Source organism: Protopterus annectens, chromosome 7.part0, assembly GCF_019279795.1.
Source record: "Protopterus annectens isolate FY-2018-M chromosome 7.part0, PAN1.0, whole genome shotgun sequence".
Classification (NCBI taxonomy): Eukaryota; Metazoa; Chordata; order Ceratodontiformes; family Protopteridae; genus Protopterus; species Protopterus annectens.
The window spans coordinates 609,737,503-609,763,360 of record NC_056739.1 but is presented as its reverse complement, the minus strand read 5'-3'; the positions used below and the strand labels follow the sequence as shown (position 1 = coordinate 609,763,360).

At 44.2% G+C, this 25,858-nt stretch overlaps 1 protein-coding gene across 1 annotated transcript in view; it reads left to right on the top strand.

Moving 5' to 3' along the window:
- Positions 1 to 1,890: 1,890 nt before the first annotated feature.
- The window catches only part of ARID3B (AT-rich interaction domain 3B), a 348,945-nt gene continuing 324,977 nt past the window's right edge, over positions 1,891 to 25,858 (top strand). The window contains exons 1-2 of the mRNA XM_044076308.1: positions 1,891 to 1,945; positions 2,796 to 2,979. Of these exons, the coding sequence (XP_043932243.1) occupies positions 1,891 to 1,945; positions 2,796 to 2,979 (239 nt within the window). The remainder of the gene's footprint in view (positions 1,946 to 2,795; positions 2,980 to 25,858) is intronic.

The window sequence follows — 25,858 nt, the reverse complement described above, 5'->3', positions numbered from 1 at the left end:
TCAAGACTACAATGAAACTTGCCAGCAAGGAACATAACAAAAAGTAAAGAACTTCAGACTAGATGTGAATTTCTTGGCATCCATGTCTCAAACATATAATTAGCAGGTTACGATTGGAGACCTGATCATAATCCTCCATATTATACAAATAGTTACAGCTCTGCCGTGGTTGATGGAGGATTTTCCCATGGTTGGTGCAATTTTTCCAGTGTGTCAATTTCACTGGGAGTGCATAAATCAGCTAATTCTTACCTTTTTTTAATATGCAGTCACATGAACAATCTTTTCCGTGGAACTGTGTGTTTCCACAAAACATGACTGTGGATATAGAATGTGAATGTACTGCACATGACATGTTCTCCTACCTTACAATGGAAGATTTTGTTTTACGCAGTGTGTATTTTAATAATCCCCCAGTAGAATGCTGCAGTCTGAAATTAATCACTACCAAGTTTCTCACTGACTTGTTTTCAGTTTCTCAGTGGTGCCAAATTAGTATGAATATTGAATGTTTGTTTGCTAAACAGATTTTTTGAGGCAGCAACTATAGTTTACTATCACTAGAAAGATTGCATTTAGCTCATCAAATGGCTATTTTTAGAAATTGTGTAAGAATCTCTCTGTTTTTGATTAGCTGATTAGCCAGCATGTGACAATCTTCTATTAGACCCTAAAGTTACATTGAGACTTAATACTAATGATAAAAAGTAAAGATTTATAAGGTTTAAGTCTATGTGAAGAACAAAAATGATGACTGAAACCCAATGCATTAGGGAAAAAAAAGAGTTGATTCGTAGGGGACACATAAAACGATTTTTGGTTGTCTCACAAGTATTTGGAGTGCTGGTTGGCCAGAGGGAACCCAGAGGCTTGCTAAAGATTTTAACTAATTTGTTAAATTCTAGTCTGTTGTCTTTCTGAGATGAGCCTTGTTTTTTCTTACCCTTAATTTCAAGACTGTCACTGTAAATCCTTTCCGAATTGTGGACTCATATCAGACAGGAATGCTTTTGTCATGTTAGCAATCCTGAACTATATGGCAACTGCCCTTTGCCTTGGTGTGTTTGTCTGTCTTCTCAAGTATTCTTTTCTTTTTAGGATGCTGCATTTACAAAGATTGCATGCACTTTAATTGTTGTTGTTGTATCTTTCGGCTTTTCCCGGTTAGGGGTCGCCACAGCGGAACTCCGGTCCGCTAATGATTGGCAGTAGATTTTTACGTACCGAGTTGCCAGCCCTGACGCACAACCTTCAATGAAGGTACACCCATTCACGCATGTCTCCACACAGAAGACGCTTTAGCTGTGAATCGAACAGGACAACGTCTTACTGTGAGGCGACAACGCTACCGCAGCACCACCACCGCAGTATTGCATGCACTTTAATACTACTTTGAAATTCTGTCATTGAAGACTTTGCACCAAAGAACTTATGCTTCAGTATGTTGTACATGCTACATACCTCTCAACTGTCCAGATTTTTGAAGAATGCCTAGATTTTTGCCTCATATTTTAGGTATGTTTATCATAAAACTTGTGGTTTTCTAGTTAATTAATCATTGAAGACTGAATTCACTATATAATGACAGACATTTGAGTTTCAGACTTCATATTCATCATAAGATGCATGCTTGTGGCAGATTTCTGAGTTTATAAAAGCAATATTTAAATCTTTCTCTATTTTTAGATCTTTCTCCCCCTATTATTTTTGTCTTTGTACAGATTTTTTTGCACTAAGAGGTTGAGAGTTAAGATTTAGTATGTTTTACACTCCTGAGCAACCCTTAGACACTGGTAAGATGCAGGATGAAATTTCTGACACATAGATGTTGCTTTAGGGAGGAAACCCTTGAGGCAGAAGGAGACATTTCACAGAAACAATTACAGATACATGGTACATGTCCAAGTAGATTGTAAAAAGAAATACAGCAGAATGCTTAAAACACGTAAGAAAGAAAAAAAAGGTGTTATACAGAAAAAACAGATTTTGAGGAATTTGCACTGTTAGGTGTATATATGCTGTATACTGGAAAAGCTGAGAGGATTATATGACTGTCGCTTGGTAATTTGTTGCGATTTTACTTGTAAAGTCTTAATACCTAGGAAAATCTTCTCTGAAAATGAGGTATACAAGATAAAATCTGCATTCTGTAGGAGGGCAAGGTCTCTCATGACCCCTTCAACCACTAATTGCCTATTATCAACTTTGAAGTTGCTGAAGCCTGGAAAAGATGCTATTTACTGAAAAAAATCTCCTGATTGTACAAGTGTGTGCGTGTGTGTGTGCGCACGTTGCTTCGTCCACAGTAAGTGTGTGCAGCCAAGATTTGCTGAGAGCTAGAAGTTGTTTTACCAGATGAGAAATGTCCGCAACAAAACCACGCCCAGAGTGCAGGAGAAATAATCAGTCAGACACTGATGTCTGGGCATGACTGCATTCACAACAGGAATTCCAGTGCCTTGCTTCTGTTGACAGCTGTATCACTGCATGCCTCTCTGCCTTGCAGTTGCCATTTGAGTGCCAGTTGTCAACAAGACTGAGCACTTACAGCTTCCCCTCCCTGGTAGTGAGGCTAAAGAATTATTATTATTAGTATTTGGGTACTTGCAGCTCTGGTATATTTTACTTTCTTCTTGGTGGCAACTTGATTCTGCTTTCATGATGTATGTGTTAGATTAACAGTGGCTTATGTCCATCTGTATCTTTAAATGTTTCATTAGAATTACATCTTTCAACATGTTTATTGACCGTGTGTGTCCTGTTGTGTATTTCATTCTGTTTCTTTGTTTTCACAGGAACACCAGTTAATCGGATCCCCATCATGGCTAAGCAGGTATTAGACTTGTACATGCTTTACAAACTGGTGACCGAGAAAGGTGGCTTAGTGGAAGTTATCAACAAGAAGATCTGGAGAGAAATCACCAAAGGCCTTAACCTACCTACATCAATAACCAGTGCAGCATTCACTCTCAGGACGCAGTAAGTACATGTTGTTTGCTTTGAAAGTCTTTTCAGCTTCTGTTATTCATCATCTTCTGTGGCTTAAACGTCCAGTTGCTTATTTGTGCATTCATAAAAAATGCAGTCTGTTCCTTCCAGTTTCTCTGGTACAGCCTAAAATCTCGGGTTTTCTCTGCATGCTGTGAATTCTAATTCTGCTGATTTTTAAACAGCCTTTCTTGAGAAGCCTCATAGTCAGCCTTTTCTTTATTTCATCCTTTTTTTTTGTTTGTTTGTTTTGCAGTTCTGTCAGTTCATCTAAATAACTTGTTTAAGATTCCTCTAGTTTTCTAGCCTTTTGTTAGCTGAGTTGATATATATGAGTTATTGATATATTAAGTTTATACAATTTCTGGTAGCAAAAGTAAAAAAAAAAAAATGACAAACTCAACAGCTTCTTATGAAAAGTAGCCGGTGTTGGTGTAAGATGTTCTTTGTGTTTCATTGTTGCAGTCATCACACTTGGGTTATCTGCCCGCAGGTAGCCCACATTCGGCCCGAATACTAGAGTCTTGGGATTTCTTTGTCAGATGCTGTCGCCTCTTCCATGACGTCAGGTCATCAGGGGTATAAAACATGCAGTTGACGCCATTACATCAGATTTTATTGCCGCGTGGGAGCCCGAAGCAGAAGCAGTTCGCAAGTGGCGGTCGGCCTCTACCTGAAATTTTCATTTTTCGAGTTTCAAACCTGAAGTCTTCTAAAGCTAAGTACCTCGTTGGGGATCCTTTTTTCTTGCTCTAACCGATGTCAGAAAAAGTTAACAATTGTCTTCCCTGTGGAAAGCAAATACCTCACAGAGATTTTCATTCTTACTGCGTCATCTGTTTTGGCCTAGGCCACGACGTTCCTTGCTGTAGGTTTTGTGCCTTGTTTAACGTCCGAACTATTCGTTGTTGTGCTGTCTTTGTCACTAAATTCTTTCGCTCTCGTTCTCCGTTTTCTGAAATGGCTTCCATAAGCCATCTGACTGTCGATCTTCTGAAAAACGTAAGGGTAAAGACAGAGGCAGACCACATAGGTCCAAAACTGCCGATGACGCTTCCGTTAAGCTAGTCGCCAGTCCGTCGGTAGTCAGTGAGGCGCTTTTGCAGCCCCTGATACCCGCTTCTACAGATTTGCAGGCCTCTGCTAAGACCCATTCGGAGTCCGGTATGCCGAGAGATGCTTCTTCGACTATGGAACCTGCAGATGTCTCTACCTTGGATGGGTCCAGAGCCGCTGTGCAGGCACCGGCTTTTGAAGGTGTATTCCAACCTTCCGATGTTCGCATTAAACCGACATCTTCGTTTTTGACTAAAAATACAGAGATTCTCAGGCCCAGAGTTCACACTACGCCTAGAAAACCGATGACCAAAGCACATGCTCAAGCTCCCTTGCCACAGAAACAAATGCTTAGAATGGCTGAAGACCTTATAACTTTAATTAGGGGAAGCCAGCCTTCCCCCTCTAAAAGACAAAGAATTGATTTTCCTTCTGATTCTACAGACCATGAGTCTGATGACTCTGATCCTATTCAGATGCAGAGGATTCAATACCCTCTGCCTCCCCTCCAGAGGACTTTTCTTTTGGTGAAACCTTGCATAGTTTAAAAGAGTATTTCCGCTAGGGATGCCAGGACTACCCTCAGTCCAAAAAGAGACTCAGAGAATTTTTAGACTTGCCTCAGGACAGGCCTCTAGCTATACCCCCTGTCCTTGACATTGTAGATGATGTCTTCATGAAATCCAGTCTTATTCCTGATACTTTACCACCACCTCCTAGAAAGCCTGACAGGTACTAGTACCTGACTCTCACAAATTTCTCTTTAAGAATCTCACTGTGGATCCAGAGACTATTTCCCAGGGACCTAAAGGCATTAAGGCTACCACAGCCAAAAACCCTACCCTTTCGGACAGGGATTCTAGAGCTTTAGACAGATGTGGTAAAAAAAAAGGTATATACCTCTGCAACTCTTGCCATCAGGGCTTTGAATTGCCAGTTCCACATGTTGAAGTACCAGCAGCATATTATGGAATTAATTAAAGAAAAAGTGTTGCTTCCAGATTGTACAGAAAATAAAGATTTACAACAGTTAATGCATTCTGCAAACCAAGTTAGTAAACATATTTTGCAGTGTGGATGTTCTTCATCTCACATTGCTGCAGTCATAACTTATGGGTAGTCCGCTGTCCTCGGTCGGCCCGAATACCAAAGTATTAGGCTGACGTCGGTCATGGGCGCTCAGATCTGACGTCAGAGCGTCAGGGTATTAAAGCACATGACCGACGTCATATCCTCAGTCTTTTTTGCCGCATGGTCCGATGCAGAAGCAGCGTTTGCAAGTGCCGTTCGGCGTTCTGAAATTTTCGTATTCTGAGTTTCAGACCGAAACCAAGTTGGGCTAAGTACCCGCTAGAATATTTTTGTTTTTTCTTGCCTCAGTTAATTCCGGATGTCAGAAAAAGTGAATAATTGTATTTCTTGTGGGAAACAGATACCGCATAGGGATTACCACTCTCTTTGTATTCCTTGTTTGGGGCCTGAGCACGACGTAGTCGGGTGTCACTTTTGTGCTAGGTTTAATAAGCGCACCAATAAACGTAGGCTAGATTGCGCTAGGCTTGTCTTCGGTAAGCGGTGTAATTATAATATGCCGTCGGATCCTCCGACGCCCGCTACCGCGAAGAAGCGCAAAGAAAAGTCGTTAAAGTCCAAGCAGGATGAGTCGTCCGTTCCGGACGCCGGTTCTTTAGAAACTACGGTGGAATCTGTGGATCCAGCCGAGGTTTCAGTTGAATCTCAGGGGGAGACATTAATTTTGCAGGATGTGGCCTCTCAGGAGTCATGTCAGGCTGAGGGGGCCTCTCAGGTTGCTGTTCTTCCTTCCTTGTCTAAGGTGGTTAGGCCTTCCCCTTCTGTCTCTAAGGTTCCTTCCAAAGGCAGGCCTGGTTTGCCTTCCACGGGTGTCAGTCCTAGTTCTGCAGGTTCTGTGCCTAAAAAACACATGCTTAAAATGGCAGAAGATTTAATTTCTTTAATCAGAGGTTCTGTGCCCCCTCCTGATAAGAGGCCTAGGGTGGAGCCAGAGGTGGAAAGTTTGGAGCAGGCTTCAGATTACTCAGAGTCTTCGGCTGAAGACATTCAGGATTTTCCTCCTTATTCTGATTCAGACGCAGAGGATTCCACTCCTTCTGCTTCTCCTCCAGAGGATTTTTCTTTTTCAGAAACCCTACATTCTATGAGGGAGCATTTTAAATGGGAAGGTCAGGATTTCTCAGATTCCCCGAAAGAGGCTTAGGGAATTTTTGTTTTTACCACAGCATAGACCCTTGGCTATACCTCCTGTTTTGGATGTTGTTCAAGACGTTTTCTCTGAGGCTTCCCTTAATCCAGACTCTTTGCCTCCTGCGCCAGTTAAACCAGACAGGTATTACAGAGTGCCTGAGGCTCATAAATATCTGTATAAGAGTCCAAGGGCTGACCCAGAAACTATTAGCCAGGGACCTAAGGGTGTCAGGGCTACTGTTGTAAAGAATCCGGTTCCTATGGATAAAGATGCTAGAGCTTTGGATAGATGGGGTAAGAAAGTGTATACCTCTTCCACTTTAGCAATGAGGGCTTTGAATTGCCAGTTTCATATGTTAAAGTACCAGAATTTTCTCCTTACTCAGCTAAAATCTAAAGTGGATGCTTTGGCAGAGGGCATAGAGTGTAAGGAATTACAGGATTTGGTACATGCCTCTGAACAAGTGGGTAAGCATTCTTTGCAGTGTGGTTTCGATGCTTTACAGGCTTCTTCCAGGGTGGCTGCCACTGGTTCAGTTATTCGCAGGCACGCCTGGCTTAAGGATCAGAATTTGTCAGAGCATGTTAAAACTAGAATTTTGGATGCTCCTTTGCAGTCTGAAGTTTTGTTTGGTTCTCCTGTGGAGTCTGTCTTGAAGAAAATGGAAGACAAGGCTAAGTCTATGCAGACTGTTAAAGATTTTTGCAGGTGCAGCCCCCTAAGTTTAGCAGGAATTGGCCTACTAAGGGATGGGCTTATCCTTCTTCTGATTTACAGTCTAGGGGTAGATCTAGACGTGGTAGGGGCAGAGCTCAGAGTTCTTTCAGGCCTAGAACATGGAGTTCACCTGCACAATCTACAGGTGAGGGCAGGGGCCAGTCCTTTCGTAAACAGGCCCAATGACCTGCATCTTCAGCTGCCAGATTCTTCCTGTCTGGCAGCTCCTTTGGGAGGAAAGTTGGCACTCTTCAAGCAAAACTGGCTATTAGTCACCCAGGACAAATGGGTGTTGGACATTATAGACCGAGGCTACAAGTTTTATTTCCATACATTTCCTCCTTTCAAAGGCATGCCAGACGTTCCTCCTCAGCAAAAGGTAGAGGCTCACAAACAGATTTCTTTACTTCTTCAAATGGGGGTATACAGCAGGTCCCTCTGTCAGAAGTGGGCCTAGGATTTTATTCTCGCCTGTTTCTAGTACCAAAGAAAGGAAACACTTGGAGGCCGATTTTGGATTTATCTATCCTCAACACATACCTGGACATTCCAAAATTCAAAATGTTGACGTTGCAACAACTTCTACCTCTGTTGGGCAAAGATCACTGGATGGTAACTCTGGATCTCAAAGAGGCTTATCTTCATGTTCCTATCAGGCCCAGTTGCAGGAGATACCTGCGTTTTCGGGCTGGGACTTTACATTATCAGTTCTCTGCATTGCCCTTTGGCTTCTCTACTGCGCCCAGGGTGTTCACAAAGGTTCTGGCTCCAGTGATAGCCTTCTTAAGGTTAAGAGGAATACAAATTTATCCTTATTTGGACGATTGCCTGATTCTTGCTCAGGACAAGTACGAACTTCTTCATCATCTACTGTATGTGATGGCAGTGTTAAGGTGCCTAGGGTATTCTGTGAACGAAACAAAGTCCAGTCTAGTACCCTCTCAGGAAATGTGCTTTCTGGGTGTGAGACTGAATACAGCTTCCCAGATGGCCTTTTTGACCCCGGACAAGCAAAAGAACCTTACACTTTACTTCCATCAATTGTCTCTACGGTCCAGGCTGACTGCAAGGACAGTCCTTCAAGCCTTGGGGTTCATGGCATCTTGTATTCTGGTGCTTCCCAATGCCAAACTGCATATGAGGAAGCTACAATGGTATCTCAAAAATGTATGGACACAACACTGCCAAGATCTGGACACTGTCATTCAAATAATACCTTGCATTCAAAAGGAATTTTTGTGGTGGGCTCAGGAATGTCACCTAAACAAGGGACTCTCTGTGACCCAACCAGAGGCGAGTCAGATTTTAACGACAGATGCCTCGGACAAGGCTTGGGGAGCACACCTCAATGGAAAATGGGTTCAAGACACGTGGCCTGCCAGACTTCAACATTTACATATCAACTTGAAGGAGATGTTAGCAGTCCAATTTGCATTGATGGCTTTCAAGGATTTACTTCACCCAGGGCAAGTGTTGATTCAAACAGACAACACAACTGTCATGTGGTACATCAACAAGCAAGGGGGAACCCATTCGTACCCTCTTTGCAGGCAAGCTATGATTTTGTGGGAGACTGCACTCAGTTTACACCTCAATCTTCAGGCAAGGTTTCTACCAGGAGCACAGAACTCCTTAGCAGATGTTTTGAGCAGACAGATAGTGGATCCCCACGAGTGGAAATTGGATCCTCATGTATTTCGAAAATTGACAGTGATATGGGGAACTCCAGACATAGATCTGTTCGCTTCTCCACTAAATTTCCAGTTGCCAAAGTTTTGCACAAAAATGTTTCATCCCACAGCTTGGAAAGTGGATGCTCTATCATTCAGTTGGAGCAATCTTCACGTCTATGCCTTTCCGCCTCTGCCTCTCCTCTCCAAGGTACTCTTGAAGGTCAGACAAGACAAGCCCTCCATGATTCTAATAGCTCCAGATTGGCCTCGACAGCACTGGTACCCTCGGCTGAGGAGTTTAGTACGGGATCCTCCATGGCCTTTGCCTTCGATTCCGCACCTTTTGTCTCAGGAGGGCAATCATTTCCTCAATGTCAGGATTCAGTCCCTGCATCTAACAGCCTGGCATATTCTGTTCTAGAACCTGGAGGGTCGCAGCTTCCACTACAAGTTTTGAATGTTATTTTGGAGGCCAGAAGGCCTAGTACAAGGAAAGTTTATGCTGATAAATGGAGGAGATTTTTAATTTGGAGCAAAACAAAGAGCTTTGATGTTTCCAGGCCTGATTTAAGTGTTTCTCTTCAATATCTTACAGAATTATTAGACAAGGGTTTGTCTTTCTCCTCTATAAAAGTTCATGCTGCAGCCATTTCTGCTCACTATGACTGTGACCCACCATTATTCTCTCATCCTTTGTTTAAGCAATTTCTTAGAGGGGCAAAGAACATAAGACCCCCACGTAGAGCTCCTACTCCTGCCTGGGATCTCAATTTTGTGTTGGAAAAACTTACTTTACCTCCTTTTGAAACTGCAGCTACGGCTGAGTTAAAGTTTTTGTCTTGGAAGACTGCGTTTTTGTTGGCCATTACGTCTGCTAGAAGGGTTTCTGAATTACAGGCTCTAATGGCAGTTGAACCCTTCCTAATTTTTCATAAGGATAGGGTATCTCTGCGTACTAACCCTACCTTTATGCCTAAAGTGGTTTCAAATGTGGCCTTGAACCAATCAATTCATTTGCCTACTTTTTATGCAGATCCCCAAAATAAAGGGGAGAAAATTTTGCACACTTTGGATATTCACAGGCAGTTGCGTTATTATTTGAGCAAGACTAAAGGGTTCAGACAGTCTCAGCAGTTGTTTGTTTCTTTTGCTTTGGGTTCTCAGGGGAAACCTGTTTCAAAACAAACTATTTCTAAGTGGATTGGCCTTTGTATTGCTTTTTGTTATTCTCATCATGGTAAGGAGATTCCGGCTGGAATCAGACCTCACTCCACTAGGGCTACTGCCACTTCTACTGCTTTTTTAAGGGGAGTGGCTACTAAAGATATTTTGGAAGCAGCTACTTGGAGTTCAGTGCACACTTTTTCTAAACATTACCATCTTCCTCTTTATTCCAAATCTAGGGCTGGATTTGCCACTGCAGTCTTACAGGGCATTTTGGCAGCTCCCAATGCTTTATGATTTTGCCAGCCTCCCTTTACCTCTGCTTTGGGATTCTACCCATAAGTTATGACTGCAGCAATGTGAGATGAAGAACATAGTACAGTTTTGTACCTACCATAAATGTAGATGTTCGAAGATCCACATTGCTGCAGTCCAATTTACCCTCCCTCCTTCCCCTCTGTAGTTTGGAATGGTTGTATGGTTTGGGTTGTAACTGTTATTTGTACATGCCTTTTGGGAAGTATTCCATTTTTGGCTGTAGCCTTTCTTTTTAGGGCCTTCTGACATCTGGGGCAAGAAAAGACTGAGGATATGACGTCGGTCATGCGCTTTAATACCCTGACGCTCTGACGTCAGATCTGAGCGCCCATGACCGACGACAGCCTAATACTTTGGTATTCAGGCCGACCGAGGACAGCGGACTACCCATAAGTTATGACTGCAGCAATGTGGATCTTCGAACATCTACATTTATGGTAGGTACAAAACTGTACTTTTTGATGCCTTAGAAGGATCTTACAGGGCTGCTGTCACTGGGTCTGTAATGAGAAGGCATGCTTAGCTGAAGGAGCAAATCTTGCCAGACCATGTCAAAGCAAAATAACTAGATGCTTGGTAAAGCTAAGTTTGCATTAGAATTCCAGTTTCTCTGATTTTACTCTTACTTCTAACTTTCCTAATAAACTTCTGTTCTTTTATTCATTGTGCCAGTGTTAAGGACTGATATTCCCCAAGCTCCTTATCTATTTCTAGCCTATTGCATAGTTCATATCTCATGTTTGACTTGCATTATTGGACCTGCCAGGTAGACTTCTAGTCACTTGATCACAAGCTGAGATGACCACAAAAGCTGACTTTTTCTCTTAATATAGGTAACTGTCACAAGTGCCACTGTAACGCCATTGCTAGCAGCAAAGAGAAGAGAGCAGGGCTGTCATTAAGGATCTGTGCTTAGCTGAGGCAGAAAACGTTTGTGCAACCAAAATACTTAGCTGAAAATCCCAAGCAGGATTACAAAGGTTAGAAGGTAAGTGATGCAGAATCCAGGCCTAACTCCAAGCATGGCTCTTTTGCAAAGTATAACTGCCCCCACACAGTGGCTGCCACTTTCACTTCTGGAGTTGCTTTTTAGCAAGATGTCATCATCTTGCTTGCCATTTGCAGTTGTGCATAAAGTCTTAGAGGACTCCTCCAACTAGTTGCTATTGTGAGCATGAGAAGTGTTCCATTTGTCTTATCCAACTTAGAAAGCTTGTATCTCCAAGTGAGGAAAAAGTAGTCCATTGAGTTCAAGACAGATTTCTGAGTCTGATCTGCTCTGCTGAGGTGTGATAGACTGATTTCCTATAAGTAGGTGTGATAGACTGATTTCCTATAAGTAGTTGTCCATTTTCTAGTGATGGTTATGATGGTCTCCACACCTCCACCCCATAACCATTTTGCAACCTTCAGTATTCCCCATCCCACACTAGAATTTTCCAGTTCAAGGCTTGGTAGAAAATGGTTCTGTGGGTATGTGTGAGCATAGTTTTTTAGATGTTCATCATGCATACAGCTGCAGTCATAACAGATGGGTTTTCCTGCCGTCAGGCGGGTCCTCGGTCGGCCGAATTCCAAAGTCTAGGTCCGGCGTCGGTTGTCGTCGTTTCTTCCCTGACGTCAGTGCGACAGGGGTATAAAAGAACCAGCCGACACCATTTTCTTCAGTCTTTCTTGCCGCGCGGTGCCCGAAGCAGAAGCAGTTAGCAAGTGCCGGTCGGCCAGCTCCTGAGATTACGAATATTTGCAACCGAAGTCTTCTTGAAAGCTAAGTACCCCATTGGGAAACTTTTCTTGCCTCAGACCGATGTCAGACAAAGTTAATAATTGCATTTCATGTGGGAAGCAAATACCGCACAAGGATTTTCATTCCCTCTGCATTTCTTGCTTAGGCCCAGACCACGACGTCTCGGCCTGTCGTTTTTGTGCTACATTCAACAAACGCACCATTAAGCGTCGGGCGGAGTTCGCCCAGCACTTTTTTGGCAAAAAATTTAACTACATAATGTCGTCGGATACTCCGACTCCGTTTTGACTAAAAGACGCAAAGATAAGGACCGACACACGAGGTCCGCGACCTCTAGCGACACCACGCCAAAGCCGACTACAGGTGGTCCGGTTCTCAGCGAGGCGCCTACGCAGCCCCTGACTACCAACGACACCTCATTGGCAGTGTCTTCTGTACCCGAGGTCGCAGGCTCTTCGGCCCACACCCCGACTACAGATACCGAAGCCACTCTTGGTGGTGAAACTCAGAGTTTAGACAGGTCTGCCTCCTCTCAAGGTGTCTTCAGGCCTTCCTCTTCTTTTTCCATCAAGGCTTTCACTAAGTCTAAGACAGCCATGCATTCTAAAAAACAAACCCCGCAGGGCCCTTCTCAAGGCCCCATGCCTAAAAAGCAGATGCTCAAAATAGCTGAGGACTTAATTTCTCTTATCAGGGGTTCTCAAGCCCCGGAAAAAAGGACCAGAGTGGAGGAAGAATCCCCCTCCTCGGACCAGGTTCCATTATTTCAGAACATTCTGATGACCAGGAACATTCTTACTCCCCTTTTGAAGATTCTGATGCAGAGGAGTCCATTCCCTCTGTCTCCCCCCCTGAGGATTACTCTTCTGGGGAAACCTTGCATACCTTGAGGGAACACTTCCACTGGGAAGGTCAAGAGTACTCAGACTCCAAGAAAAGGCTTAGGGATTTTCTCTTGCTCCCTCAGCACAGGCCTCTGGCTATACCCCCTGTCTTAGATATCCTTGACGATGTGTATTCGGAGTCCTGCCTTAACCCAGACTCTTTACTTTCAGCCCCAGTCAAGCCTGACAGGTATTACCGGGTTCCTGACTCACACCAATTCCTATACAATAGCCATGCGGCTGACCCAGAAACTATCTCACAGGGCCCCAAGGGAATTAAGGCCTCCACTGCTAAAAATCCTTTACCTTCAGAGAGGGATTCCAGAGCTTTAGAAAGGTGGGGGAAAAAGGTATACACCTCGGCCACCTTATCCATGAGGGCGTTAAACTGCCAGTTCCATATGTTAAAGTACCAACAGTTTCTGTTATCACAGTTGAGAAGCAAAATGTCACAACCTGAACAACCAGATTTGAAGGAGTTGCAGGATTTGATACATAGTGCAGAACAAGTAGGTAAACATACCTTGCAATGTGGTTTTGATGCTTTAGAGGCCTCATGTAGAGCTGCTGTTACAGGATCAGTCATATGTAGGCATGCTTGGCTCAAAGAGCAAACCTTACCAGATCATGTCAAAGCTAAATTACTGGATGCACCTCTGCAAAAAGATGTATTGTTTGGTGTTAAAGCTGAGGAGGTATTAAAGAAAATGGAGGAAAAGGCAAAATCAATGCAAACAGTGAAAGATTTCCTACAGGTACAACCTCCACGTTTCAGTAGAAATTGGCCTTCAAAAAATTGGTCCTTTCCAGCCACAGACAGACCCCAAAGAGGTAGATACAGGCGCCCGAGGGGTAGAGGGCAATCTCAAGGATCGTTTAGAGGCAGACAATGGCAAGCACCTACCCAAAGAGGTAGTGAGGATAGTTCATAGCCATTCAGAAAGCAGAACCAATGACTTTCACCTTTGCATGCCAAGCAAGGCTCAAAGGGCAGCACCTTTAGGTGGAAAACTGGCATTATTTTCAAAAAATTGGCATATTGTCACAAAAGACAAATGGATCCTGGACATTATAGACAGAGGCTACAGATTCCACTTTCACACCCTTCCAAAAATGAGAGGCATGCCAAACCTGCCACACAGTCAAAGGGCAGAGGCACAAAAACAAATTTCAGATCTCATGGACATGAAAGCTATTCAAGAGGTACCTGCACAAGAACAGGGTCAAGGTTTTTATTCCAGACTATTCCTGGTACCAAGGAAGGGCAAAGATTGGAGACCTATTTTGGACCTATCTATCCTAAACACATTCTTACTCGTTCCAAAATTCAAGATGCTCACATTACAGCAGCTTCTTCCCATGCTGGGCAAGGAGTCTTGGCTGGTAACATTGGACCTCAAGGAGGCATACCTGCATGTCCCAATCAGACAAGATTGCAGAAGATACCTCAGATTTCTTGCAGGTTCAACACATTATCAATTCTCTGCATTGCCCTTTGGCTTATTTACTGCGCCCAGAGTGTTCACGAAATGCCTGGCATCAGTAATTGCCTACTGCAGACTGCAAGGAATACAAATATACCCATATTTGGATGACTGCCTGATCCAAGTGGACAGCAAGCACATACTTCTGAAACATCTGGCTTTTGTAATAAGGTTGTTGAATTCCCTGGGATACACAGTCAACAAAAAGAAATCAAGGCTAATACCCTCTCAAACAATAATTTTCCTGGGTGCCAACTTGGATACAAACACCCAGATGGCCTACCTCACGCCAGAGAAACAAGGGCAACTAACTCAATACTTCAGAAAACTGGCAACTTTCACCAGGCTAACTGCAAGGAAAATCCTGCAGGCTCTGGGATTCATGGCATCTTGCATCCTATTAATCCCATGTGCAAAGCTGCATATGAGGAAACTTCAATGGTACCTGAAAAACCTATGGTCTCAGCACAGCCACAGCTTGGAAACAATAATACCACTAATTCCATGTCTTCAAAAGGAATTTCTGTGGTGGGCTCAAGCATGCGAAACAAACACAGGTCTCCCATTCTGCAAGCCTCAAGCAAGTCAAACCATCACAACAGTCGCCTTGGATTACGCCTGGAGGGCGCACATGACAGATCGGTGCATTCAGGTCAGATGGTCCCAAAAGGAAAAGCACCTACACATCAATCAAAAGGAAATGCTAGCAGTTATAAATGCTATTATAGCTTTCAAAGACCTGCTGCATCCAGGCCAGCTATTGATAAGGACAGACAACACCACAGTAATGTGGTACATAAACAAGCAGGGAGGAAGGCTAGCCATGTCTCTTTGGAACATGGCTCTAGAATTGCAAATCGAGCTTCAAGCACAGTTCCTGCCAGGCAAGGAAAACACGCTGGCAGACAACTTAAGCAGAAATATGACAGATCCACACGAATGGAAGTTGCATCCTCAAGATTTTTCAAAGATAATTCAAGCATGGGGAAGGCCAGACCTAGATCTCTTTGCCTCCCACAGAAATCACCAATTGGCAAAATTCTGCTCAAGGACCTTTCATCCACAGGCCTGGAAAGTGGACACACTCTCTTTCATTTGGACAACAATGACAGTTTATGCCTTTCCACCTCTTCCTCTGCTGCCCAAAGTTCTATTAAAAACCAGAGCAGACAGACCAAAGATGATTCTCATCGCTCCAGACTGGCCAAGACAACACTGGTACCCACTCCTGAGGAGCCTAACGCATTCCCCACCATGGATCCTGACTCTAATGCCTCTTCTACTGACTCAGCACAACTTCAAAACTCTTCACAGTCAGCTGAAAACACTCAATCTAGCTGCATGGAAGATTCCTTAAAATCACAACAGACCCTACTCTCCAAGGAGGTACAGGATGTCATTTTGGAGGCCAGAAGACCTTCTACTAGAAAAGCGTACTCCACCAAATGGAAACGGTTTTGTGCTTGGAATGAGAAAAAGGGACATAACCCTGGAATACTGAATTTACCTCACATATTACAGTACCTAGCTGAGATGCTAAGCAGTGGACTTTCATTCTCTTCCATCAAAATCCATGCCTCAGCCATTTCTGCAGAATACAACACTGATCCGCCTTTATTCTCTCACCCCGTCTTGAGGCAGTTCCTCAGAGGGGCTAAGAATATAAAACCCCCAAGGAAATAACCAGTACCTGCTTGGGATCTCAATTTCATTCTAGAGAAACTGACTTTGCCTCCTTTTGAGCCAGCTGCCTCAACAGAACTGCAATATTTGTCCTGGAAAACAGCCTTCCTGCTGGCTATCACCTCAGCTCGCAGGGTTTTGGAACTACAAGCCCTCATGGCTGTGCAGCCTTTCATCATTTTCCATCAGGACAGAGTTTCCTTACAAACCAATCCTTCCTTTATGCCAAAGGTAGTATCCAGGGTAGCCTTGAATCAGGCTATCCACTTGCCTACCTTTTACCCCAATCCTCAAAACAAAGGGGAGAGACTACTACATTCCTTGGACATTCACAGACAACTACGTTATTATTTGGACACAACAAAGCCTTTCAGAAAATCAGAGCAACTCTTTGTGTCCTATGCCACAGGGGCTCAAGGGAAGCCTATTTCCAAACAGACAATCTCAAAATGGATAGCCCACTGCATACGCTTTTGTTACTCTCTTCATGGTAAAACTGTACCTGCAGGCATCAGGTCTCACTCCACAAGGGCCACAGCTACCTCTGGAGCTTTCCTCAGGGGGCTTTCTACCAAAGATATTTTGGAAGCGGCCACTTGGAGTTCTGTGCATACTTTCTCCAAGCACTATCACCTGCCTTTATACTCCAAATCTAGAGCAGGGTTTGCCACTGCAGTTTTGCAGGGCATCCTGGCTCCTCCTAGTTCCACCTAGTGCCTACCACCCCTTTTTTAGCTTTGGTATTCTACCCATCTGTTATGACTGCAGCTGTATGCACGATGAACATAGTACAGTTTTGTACCTACCATAAATGTAGATGTTCGAGTGCTAATACAGCTGCAGTCCAGGTTTCCCTCCCTCCTTCCCCTCTGGAACAGGCCTAATGACTAACACCTCCTCATACAACCTGATTGGGGTATTCTTTTATGGTGTATTTGCTTGCAACTACTGTTTTTTGATTATACTGCATTGCATTATTACATAAATTTATATATTGCCTTCCTTCTGGGGGCACCTGACATCTGGGGCAAGAAAAACTGAAGAAAATGGCGTCGGCTGGTTCTTTTATACCCCTGTCGCACTGACGTCATGGAAGAAACGACGACAACCGACGCCGGACCTAGACTTTGGAATTCGGCCGACCGAGGACCCACCTGACGGCAGGAAAACCCATCTGTTATGACTGCAGCTGTATTAGAACTCGAACATCTACATTTATGGTAGGTACAAAACTGTACTTTACCCATGATGTTGACAGTAGGTGTTGTGTTGACTTCTCATCCCTCCTCCAACTCTTGGCACCCACTTCCATGTTAAACATTTGGCTTTTACCAGACTGTTTTTCTGTCAGACTCACAACCTACAAAGCCCTTTTCCCAGCTACCCAGTAAGGATGCAGAAATTGGGCCCACTAACAACTAGAGAATACCTTCTCTATCTCCTTCAGATATGTGAGTTTGTAATAGTGGAAATTCCTGTATTAGAAACTGCTAAGGGCATTGATTCATCAGCTCCCTTCCTGAAGACTTTCCTGAATAAGCCCTCAGAATTATGAAATCCTTTCTAAAAATGCCCCGTATTACTGCCCATTAGAAATATCCCAACCGAATAGCCTTCCAATTTTTCCCTTGGAGTCTGTTGCATGGATGCTGTGTCGTCTGCTTGAAAATATCCATACTGTATTGGCTCCAACCACACCCCCAGTGTACTTGCCCTGTCTGTGACTCAGAGCCTGGGTTTAGTCAGTGATCCAGGCATTAGAAGAAGCAGCTATGGAAGGTGTTAGTCAGTGCCATCTGTTAGCTAACCCATCATGGGGGAGCAAGACAGCTCTGTCATACTGCTGCCACATGCAAGCCTTTTTGCTTCACAGAAAAAGACAGCAGAAAGGATCAAGACATGTGTCCACTAAGCAGAGCACCACACTGTAGCTCAAGTTAAGAATAAGAGTAGAAGCACACAGATCCAAGGGTTGGTATCATGGAGCACTAACACGTCAATGGTGCCCCAAGGATCAGGGAGTTAGGAATGTCCCATTTTTGCCTGAACTGTGAGTTTTATAAAATGCTGCTGCTGTCTGTTAACTGAAGCTGTAATGACTTAACTTGTATCTCTGCATTGTAGCCTGGTCATACCTGAAAAGTCAAAATAAATGTACAGCTAAGTAATGGGTTGTAGTGAAACAGAGTTAAACTTCTAAAGAGGCTTAGAATACTTTTCCAAGTAAGGTTAAAGTTAGTAATTAGATTCCCTTATAGCTCTGTATCTCTATGACTTTGTATGTATGTGTGTATGTATATAAATATGTGTGTGTGGGTGTGTGTACACATATATATTTGTGTATGTATGTATGTATGTATGTGTGTGTGTTTGTGTTTGTGTGTGTGTGTGTGTGTGTGTGTGTGTGTGTGTGTGTGTGTGTGTGTGTGTGTGTGTGTGTGTGTGCATGTTCTTCATGTTTCACTGTTGCAGTCATCACTTTAGGGTTATCCCTGCCAGGGTAGCCCTTGGCCGGCCTGAATACCAGAGACTTAGTATTTCTGTGTCGGTTGCTGTCACTTGAGGACTGACATCAGGTCATCAGTGGTATACAGGAAGGCAGCCGATGCCATTACATCAGTCTTTCTTGCTGTGGAGCCCGAAGCAGAAGCAGTAAGCACGAGTGCCGGTTGGCCGCTACCTGAGTTTCGTTTCCAAACTGAAGTTGAAGTCTTCGAAAGCTAAGTACCCCATTGGGGATCCTTTTTTCTTTCACTAACTGATGTCAGAAAAAGTTAATTGTCTCGCCTGTGGAAAGCAAATACCACACTGGGACTTTCACTCTTACTGGGTCACCTGTATAGGCCCAGACCACGACGTCCCTCGTTGTTGGTTCTGTGCTTTGTTTAATGCCAGAACTTTTCATCATTAGGCCCTTATTGTAACCAGATATTTTTGATTACAGTCCTCGAATTCCGAAATGGCTTGGGTAAGCCATCCGACAGCAGATCTTCTGAAAAAACATAAAGATAAAGACAGAGACAGACTGCACAGGACCAAACCTTCCGACGCTACCGCAAAGCTTGTCGTCAGTCCTCTGGAATTCAGTGACACACTTTCTCAGCCCCTGACGCCTGCTTCAATTAATTCGCAGGCTGGTACCGAGACCCTTTCGGAGTCTGGTATGCAGCAGGACTCTTCTTCATCTAAGGATCCTGCAGTCGTCTCTACATTGGATGGGTCCGGAACCACTGTACAGGCACCGGTTTTCGAGGAAGTCCTTCGCAACTCCAAATCCAGACATAAACTGACATCTTTTATGGCTACCAGTCTTTCTAAAATAACCAAGTTCCTTAGGCCCAAGGGTCGAACCACCCCCAAAAAACCGACTACCAGCCATTCTCTGGTACTTTCTCCCCTGCCTCAGTCACAAATGCTTAAAATGGCAGAGGACCTTATCATGCTGATTAGGGGAAGCCAATCCACTCCCTCAAAATGAAAAAGAGTTTGTCTCCAGTAGTTTTGTCTGAACAAGAGTCAGATGAATCCGATGCATCTGACTATGAAGACATGCAGCCCCTCTCTACATATGAGGATTCTGATGCAGACAAATCTATTCCTTCAGCCTCTCCCCCAGAGGATTTTTCCTTTGGGGAAACCCTGCATACTTTAAGGGAGCGTTTCCAATGGGAGAGTCAAGACTACCCACAGTCTAAAAAGAGATTCAGAGAGTTCCTCGACCTTCCACAGCACAGGCCCTTAGCCCTCTCCCCAGTCCTAGGTATGGTGGATGATGTCTTCCTTGAATCCAGCTTGACTCCAGACACCCTCCCTCCTGCTCCCAGAAAAAACAGACAGGTACTACAGAGTCTCTGACTCTCACAAATATCTTTTTAAAAACCCTACAGCGGACCCTGAGGTCATTACTCAAGGCCCAAAAGGGATTAAAGCTACTTCAGCCCCCTCAGACAGGGATTCCAGAGCACTGGACAGATGGAGTATACACCTCTGCTACTCTTGCTATCAGGGCACTTAAATATCAGCAACATACCCTGGAACTCTTTAACCAAAAAATTTCCTCCTTTCCTGCATGGGCATAATCTAAAGATTTACAGGAATTAATGCACTCTGCTGGTCAAGTAACTAAACACACTTTGCACTGTGTGTTGACACCCTAGAAGCTTCTTGCAGGACAGCTGTCACTGGATCTGTCATTAGAAGACATGCATGGCTTAAGGAACAACCCCTGCCAGACCATGTCATATCAAAATTGTTGGATGCACCCTTGAACAAAGATAACTTATTTGGTACTAAAGCAGAAGGGGTGTTAAAAAAGATGGAAGAAAAGGCAAAATCTATGCAGACTGTTAAAGATTTCTTACAGGTACAACCTCCTAGGTTCAGCAGGCATTTTCCTTCCAAGCACTGGTCCTTTTCTGCACCTAGTAAACAGGGCCAGCCTAGGCACAGTGGAAACAGACCTCCAAAACAGCAGTCCCAGGGGTTGCAGAGATCTAAGCAGTGGACTGCCTCCACTTCAAAACCAATGAGTTCTAAGCCACCCCCTTATGGTAAGAACTCACAATGACTCACCCCCTCCCGACCTTGCCTCTGCCCACCTTCACATACCCCTAGGAGGAAAACTGTTCTGTCACTCAAGCACCTGGGCTACCATTACCAAGGACCAATGGGTTCTGAACATTGTGTCGCAGGGGCACAAATTCTCCTTCCACACCCTTCCATCCTCAAAAGGGTTCCCAGATTTACCACCGAATCAGTGGGCAGAGGCTCAAAAGTAAATCCATACCCTGCTCTCCTTGGGAGCAGTAGAACACGTTCCTGCAGAGCAGATAGGCCAAGGCTTCTACTCCAGACTTTTTCTGGTACCCAGAAAAGAGGGCACCTGATGCCCTATCCTCAATTTATCCATTCTAAACACCTTCCTGGTGATCCAAAAATTCAAAATGCTCACCCTCCAGCAGCTGCTACCCATGCTCTCCAAGGACGCTTGGCTAGCCACCCTGGACCTAAAAGAGGCCTACCTCCACATTCCCATCAGGGAGTCCTGCAGAAAATGTCTTCGCTTCAGGGCAGGATCTCAACACTTTCAGTTCTCTGCGCTTCCCTTTGGCTTTTCTACTGCTCCCAGAGTTTTCACAAAAGCCTGGCTCTGGCCAGTGTTCCTCGTGTTTCACTGCTGCAGTCATTACATTTGGGTAATCTACTGGCAGGTTGCCCTCAGTCGGCCTGAATAACAAAGTCTTGGGTCCTGCGTCAGGTGCTGTCTCCTCTTCCATGACGTCAGGTCGTCAGGGGTATAAAACATGCAGCTGACGCCATTTTAATCAGTCTTTTTTGCCGTGCGGTGCCCGAAGCAGAAGCAGTTCGCAAGTGCCGGTCAGCCGACTCCTGAAATTTTTGTTTTCAAGTTTCAGAACTGAAGTCTTCAAACTAAAGCTAAGTACCCCGTTGGGGAAACGTTTTCTTGCTCCTTGCCAATGTCAGTGAAAGTTAATAATTGTATTACTTGTGGGAAGCAAATACCTCATAAGGATTTTCATTTGTACTGTACTCCTTGCCTAGGCCCTGACCACAACGTGCCTTGCTGTCAGTTTTGTGCTAAATGTAACCAATGTACTATTAAGCGTCGGTATATTTTTGCTTCTAAATACTGTGGTTCAAGATTTAACTATCCTGAAATGTCGTCGGTTAGCAATCCGACTATCGGAATTCACAAAAAATGCAAAGAAAAAGACAGAGACAGACGAAGCTTCTCCTAAGCCAGTTGCCGGCTTGCTGGTACTCAGTAAGGCACTTTCGCAGCCCCTGATGCCCGCTACTTTTGAGTCGCAGGCCTCTACCGAGACCCATTTGGAGTCTGGTATGCCGCGAGATTCTTCAAGTATTGAACCTGTGGATGTCTCTCCCTTGGATGGGGCCGGAGCCGCTGAGCAGGCACTGGCTTCTGAGGGTGTTTTCAGGCCTAAAGATTTGTATATTAAACCAACGCCATCATCAAAAACAAGGCCAAAACCAACTACTATGTCTAAAAAACTGACGCATGAGCCACGTGCTCAGACCCCTATGCCTAAAAAAGAAATGATCAAAATGGCTGAGGATTTAATTACCTTCATCAGGGGTTCCCAAACACCTCCAGCTATGAGGCCTAGGCAAGGCACTGATTATGAATCTTCAGATCAGGTTTCCATTTTTTCTGATTCCTCTTCTGATCAGGAATTTTCTATTCCCCCTTATGAGGACTCTGATGCAGAAGAATACATCCCTTGTGCCTCTCCTCCTGAGGATTTTTCTTTTGGAGAAACTTTGCATACCTTAAGGGAACATTTTCATTGGGAGAGTCAGGATTTCTCAGAATCCAAAAAGAGGCTTAGGGATTTCCTTCTTCTTCCTCAGCATAGGCCTTTGGCTATACCTCCTGTTTTAGACATTGTTGATGATGTTTTCTCAGAATCCAGCATGGCTCCTGGTTCCCTACCTCCAGCTCCTAGTAAGCCAGACAGATATTACAGGGTTCCTGACTCCCACAAGTTTCTTTTCAAAAATCCTACTGCTGACCCTGAAACTATTTCTCAGGGTCCCAAGGGTGTTAAGGCTTCTACTGCTAAAAATCCTACCCCTTCTGATAGAGACTCCAGGGCGCTGGATAGATGGGGTAAGAAGGTTTATACGTCTGCAACCCTGGCAATCAGGGCTTTAAACTGACAATTTCATATGCTTAAATATCAACAGCATGTCACGGGCTTACTGAAACAGAAAATGATGTTGATTTCTGATTGTGTGGAAAATAAAGAGTTACAAGATTTATTGCATTCAGCTGAACAAGTTGGAAAGCATACTTTGCAATGCGGTTTTGATTCCTTGGGGGCCTCTTGCAGGCCACCGTAACTGGATCTGTGGTAAGAAGGCATGCTTGGCTCAAGGAGCAAAATCTGCCTGATCATGTTAAAGCTAAATTGTTGGATACTCCTTTACAGCAGGACAGTCTATTTGGTAATAAGGCAGAAGAAGTTTTAAAAAAAGATGGAAGACAAAGCTAAATCTCTGCAAACTGTAAAAGATTTTTTGCAAGTGCAGCCACCCAGGTACAGTAGGCTCTGGCCTACTAAGAATTGGTCCTTTCCAGTACCCAACAGAGCCACTCAGGTCAAACCCAGACACTCCAAAGGCTCCAGGTTTCAGTCACAAGGATCTTACAGGACAAAATGGGATGCCTCCACCTCCAAATCAGGAAGTAGCAAAGCACCACCCTACGGTAAACAGTCCCAATGACTTTCCTCTGCCATTTCCAAGCACTCATCTTTTGGCAGCCCCTTTGGGGGAAAACTAGCACTTCATACTCAAAATTGGCAACTAATTACCCAGGACAAGTGGGTCTTAAATATGGTATCCCAGGGGTACAGATTTCATTTCCACATGTTGCCAGTTCCAAACGGATGGCCAGATCTACCCCCAAATCAGTGGGCAGAGGCCCAGAAACAAATCATGTCCCTCATGGATATGGGGGCTATTCAGCCAGTACCAGAAAAGGAAACAGGACAAGGTTTTTATTCAATACTTTTCCTGGTACCTAGAAAAGACAAATCATGGCGTCCAATTCTGGACTTATCCATTCTAAATACTTTCCTGGACATTCCAAAATTCAAGATGCTGACTCTACAACAGCTACTGCCTATGCTAGGCAAGAATGCCTGGTTGGTAACTCTAGACTTAAAAGAGGCTTACCTGCATATCCCAATCAGGGAATCTTGCAGAAGATACCTCCACTTCAAAGCAGGTTATTTGCATTACCAGTTCTCTGCACTGCCCTTTAGCTTATCTACTGCGCCCCAGGGTCTTCAGAAAGTGCCTGGCACCAGTAATTGCATTTTGCAGACAAAGAAACATTCAAATTTATCCTTTTCTGGACGATTGTCTAATTCAGGCAGAGGACAAAGACACTCTTCTACAACATCTGGCGTTTGTAAAAAGGCTTCTAACATGCCTAGGGTCACCATAAATGAAAAGAAATCAAAACTGGTACCCTCTCAAATAATTACATTCCTGGGTGCAAGCTTGAATACAACTGCCCAGGTGGTTTAGCTCACGCCAGACAAACAAATTCAATTGACAGTATACTTCAAACAAGTGGCCACAAAAGCCAAGCTATCTGCAAGACAAATTCTGCAGGCTTTGGGGTTCATAGCATCCTGTATTCTACTAATGCCATATGCAAGACTGCATATGAGGAAACTTCAATGGTACCTAAAAAGCTTATGGAGTCAGCATTGTCACAGCCTGGAAACAATGATTCCTCTCATTCCTTGCCTGCAACAGTAGTTCCTTTGGTGGGCAGAGGCCTGTCACCAAAACAAGGGACTATCATTCATTCTACCTCTGCCATCCAAACCCTGACTACAGATGTATCAGACTATGCTTGGGTGGCTCATCTGGCAGGGAGATGCATTCAGGGCGAATGGAGCCCAAAACAAATGCAGTTACATATCAACCAGAAAGAAATACTAGCTGTACATAATGCTCTATCAGCCTTCAAGGACTTCCTTCATCCAGGGCAACTACTGATAAAGACGGACAACACCACAGTTATGTGGTACATAAACAAGCAGGGGGGGTACCCACTCCTATCCCCTTTGCAGACTAGCCATGGCCTTGTGGAACACAGCCTTGACTTACCAAATGCATCTACAAGCTCAATTCCTGCCAGGAAAGCAAAATACTCTGGCAGACGACCTAAGCAGAAATCTTATGGACCCACACGAATGGAAACTGGACCCACAAATCTTCATCATGTTGACACCAAAATGGGGGAGCCCAGACATAGATCTTTTTGTCTCTCCCCAAAACTACCAGTTAGACAAATTCTGCACAAGACCTCAACACAAAAAAGCTTGGAAAGTGGATGCTCTATCCTTCAGCTGGAAAACCCTATCAGTCTATGCCTTCCCCCCTCTGCTTCTGCTCTCGAAGGTTTTACTAAAAGTCAGACAGAAGAAACCAAAAATGATTCTGATTGCTTCGGACTGGCCTCGCCAAAACTGGTACCTGCTTCTAAGGAATATGTCACACCTTCCTCCTTGGTACTTGCCTCAGACACCTCACCTATTGTCTCAGCAGAACTATCAAATTCTGCACACTCAGCTCCAAACTCCGAATCTTGCAGCATGGCTAATCAACTAATTTCACCAATCACATCTCTCAGTAAAACTGTGATGGATGTCATCTTGGAGGCTAGAAGGCCTAGTACTAGAAAATCTTATGCTGATAAATGGAAGAGATTCTGTGCCTGGAACCAAGCACAAGGAATAAACACAGCAATGCCCAATATCCCTCAGATTTTGCAATATTTAACTGAGATGCTTCACAAGGGCCTATCTTTTTCTTCTATAAAAATCCATGCCTCTGCCATCTCGGCTCATTACAACACAGAGCCTCCTCTCTTTTCACATACCCTGCTAAAGCAATACCTCAGAGGGGCCAAAAATTTGAGACCTCCCAGGAGAGCACCGACTCCTGCATGGGACCTCAATTTTGTGCTGGAAAAACTCACCCTACCTCCTTTTGAACCAGCTGCTACTGCAGACATAAAATATCTTTCTTGGAAGACAGCCTTTCTTTTAGCAGTCTCTTCAGCTAGAAGGATTTCAGAACTACAGGCTCTCATGGCAATGGAGCCTTTCATTATCTTTTATCCGGATAGGGTGGCCCTCAGGACCAATCCTTCTTTTATGCCTAAGGTGGTATCCAGTGTGGCTGTTAACCAGACCATTCATCTGCCAACTTTTTTCCCAAATCCGCAGGCAAGGGGGAGCGGATTCTGCATTCATTGGATGTACACAGACAGCTAAGATTCTACTTAGAAAGGACAAAATCTCTAGGAAAGTCTGAGCAACTACTGGTGGCATTTGCTGCAGGGGCAGTTGGGA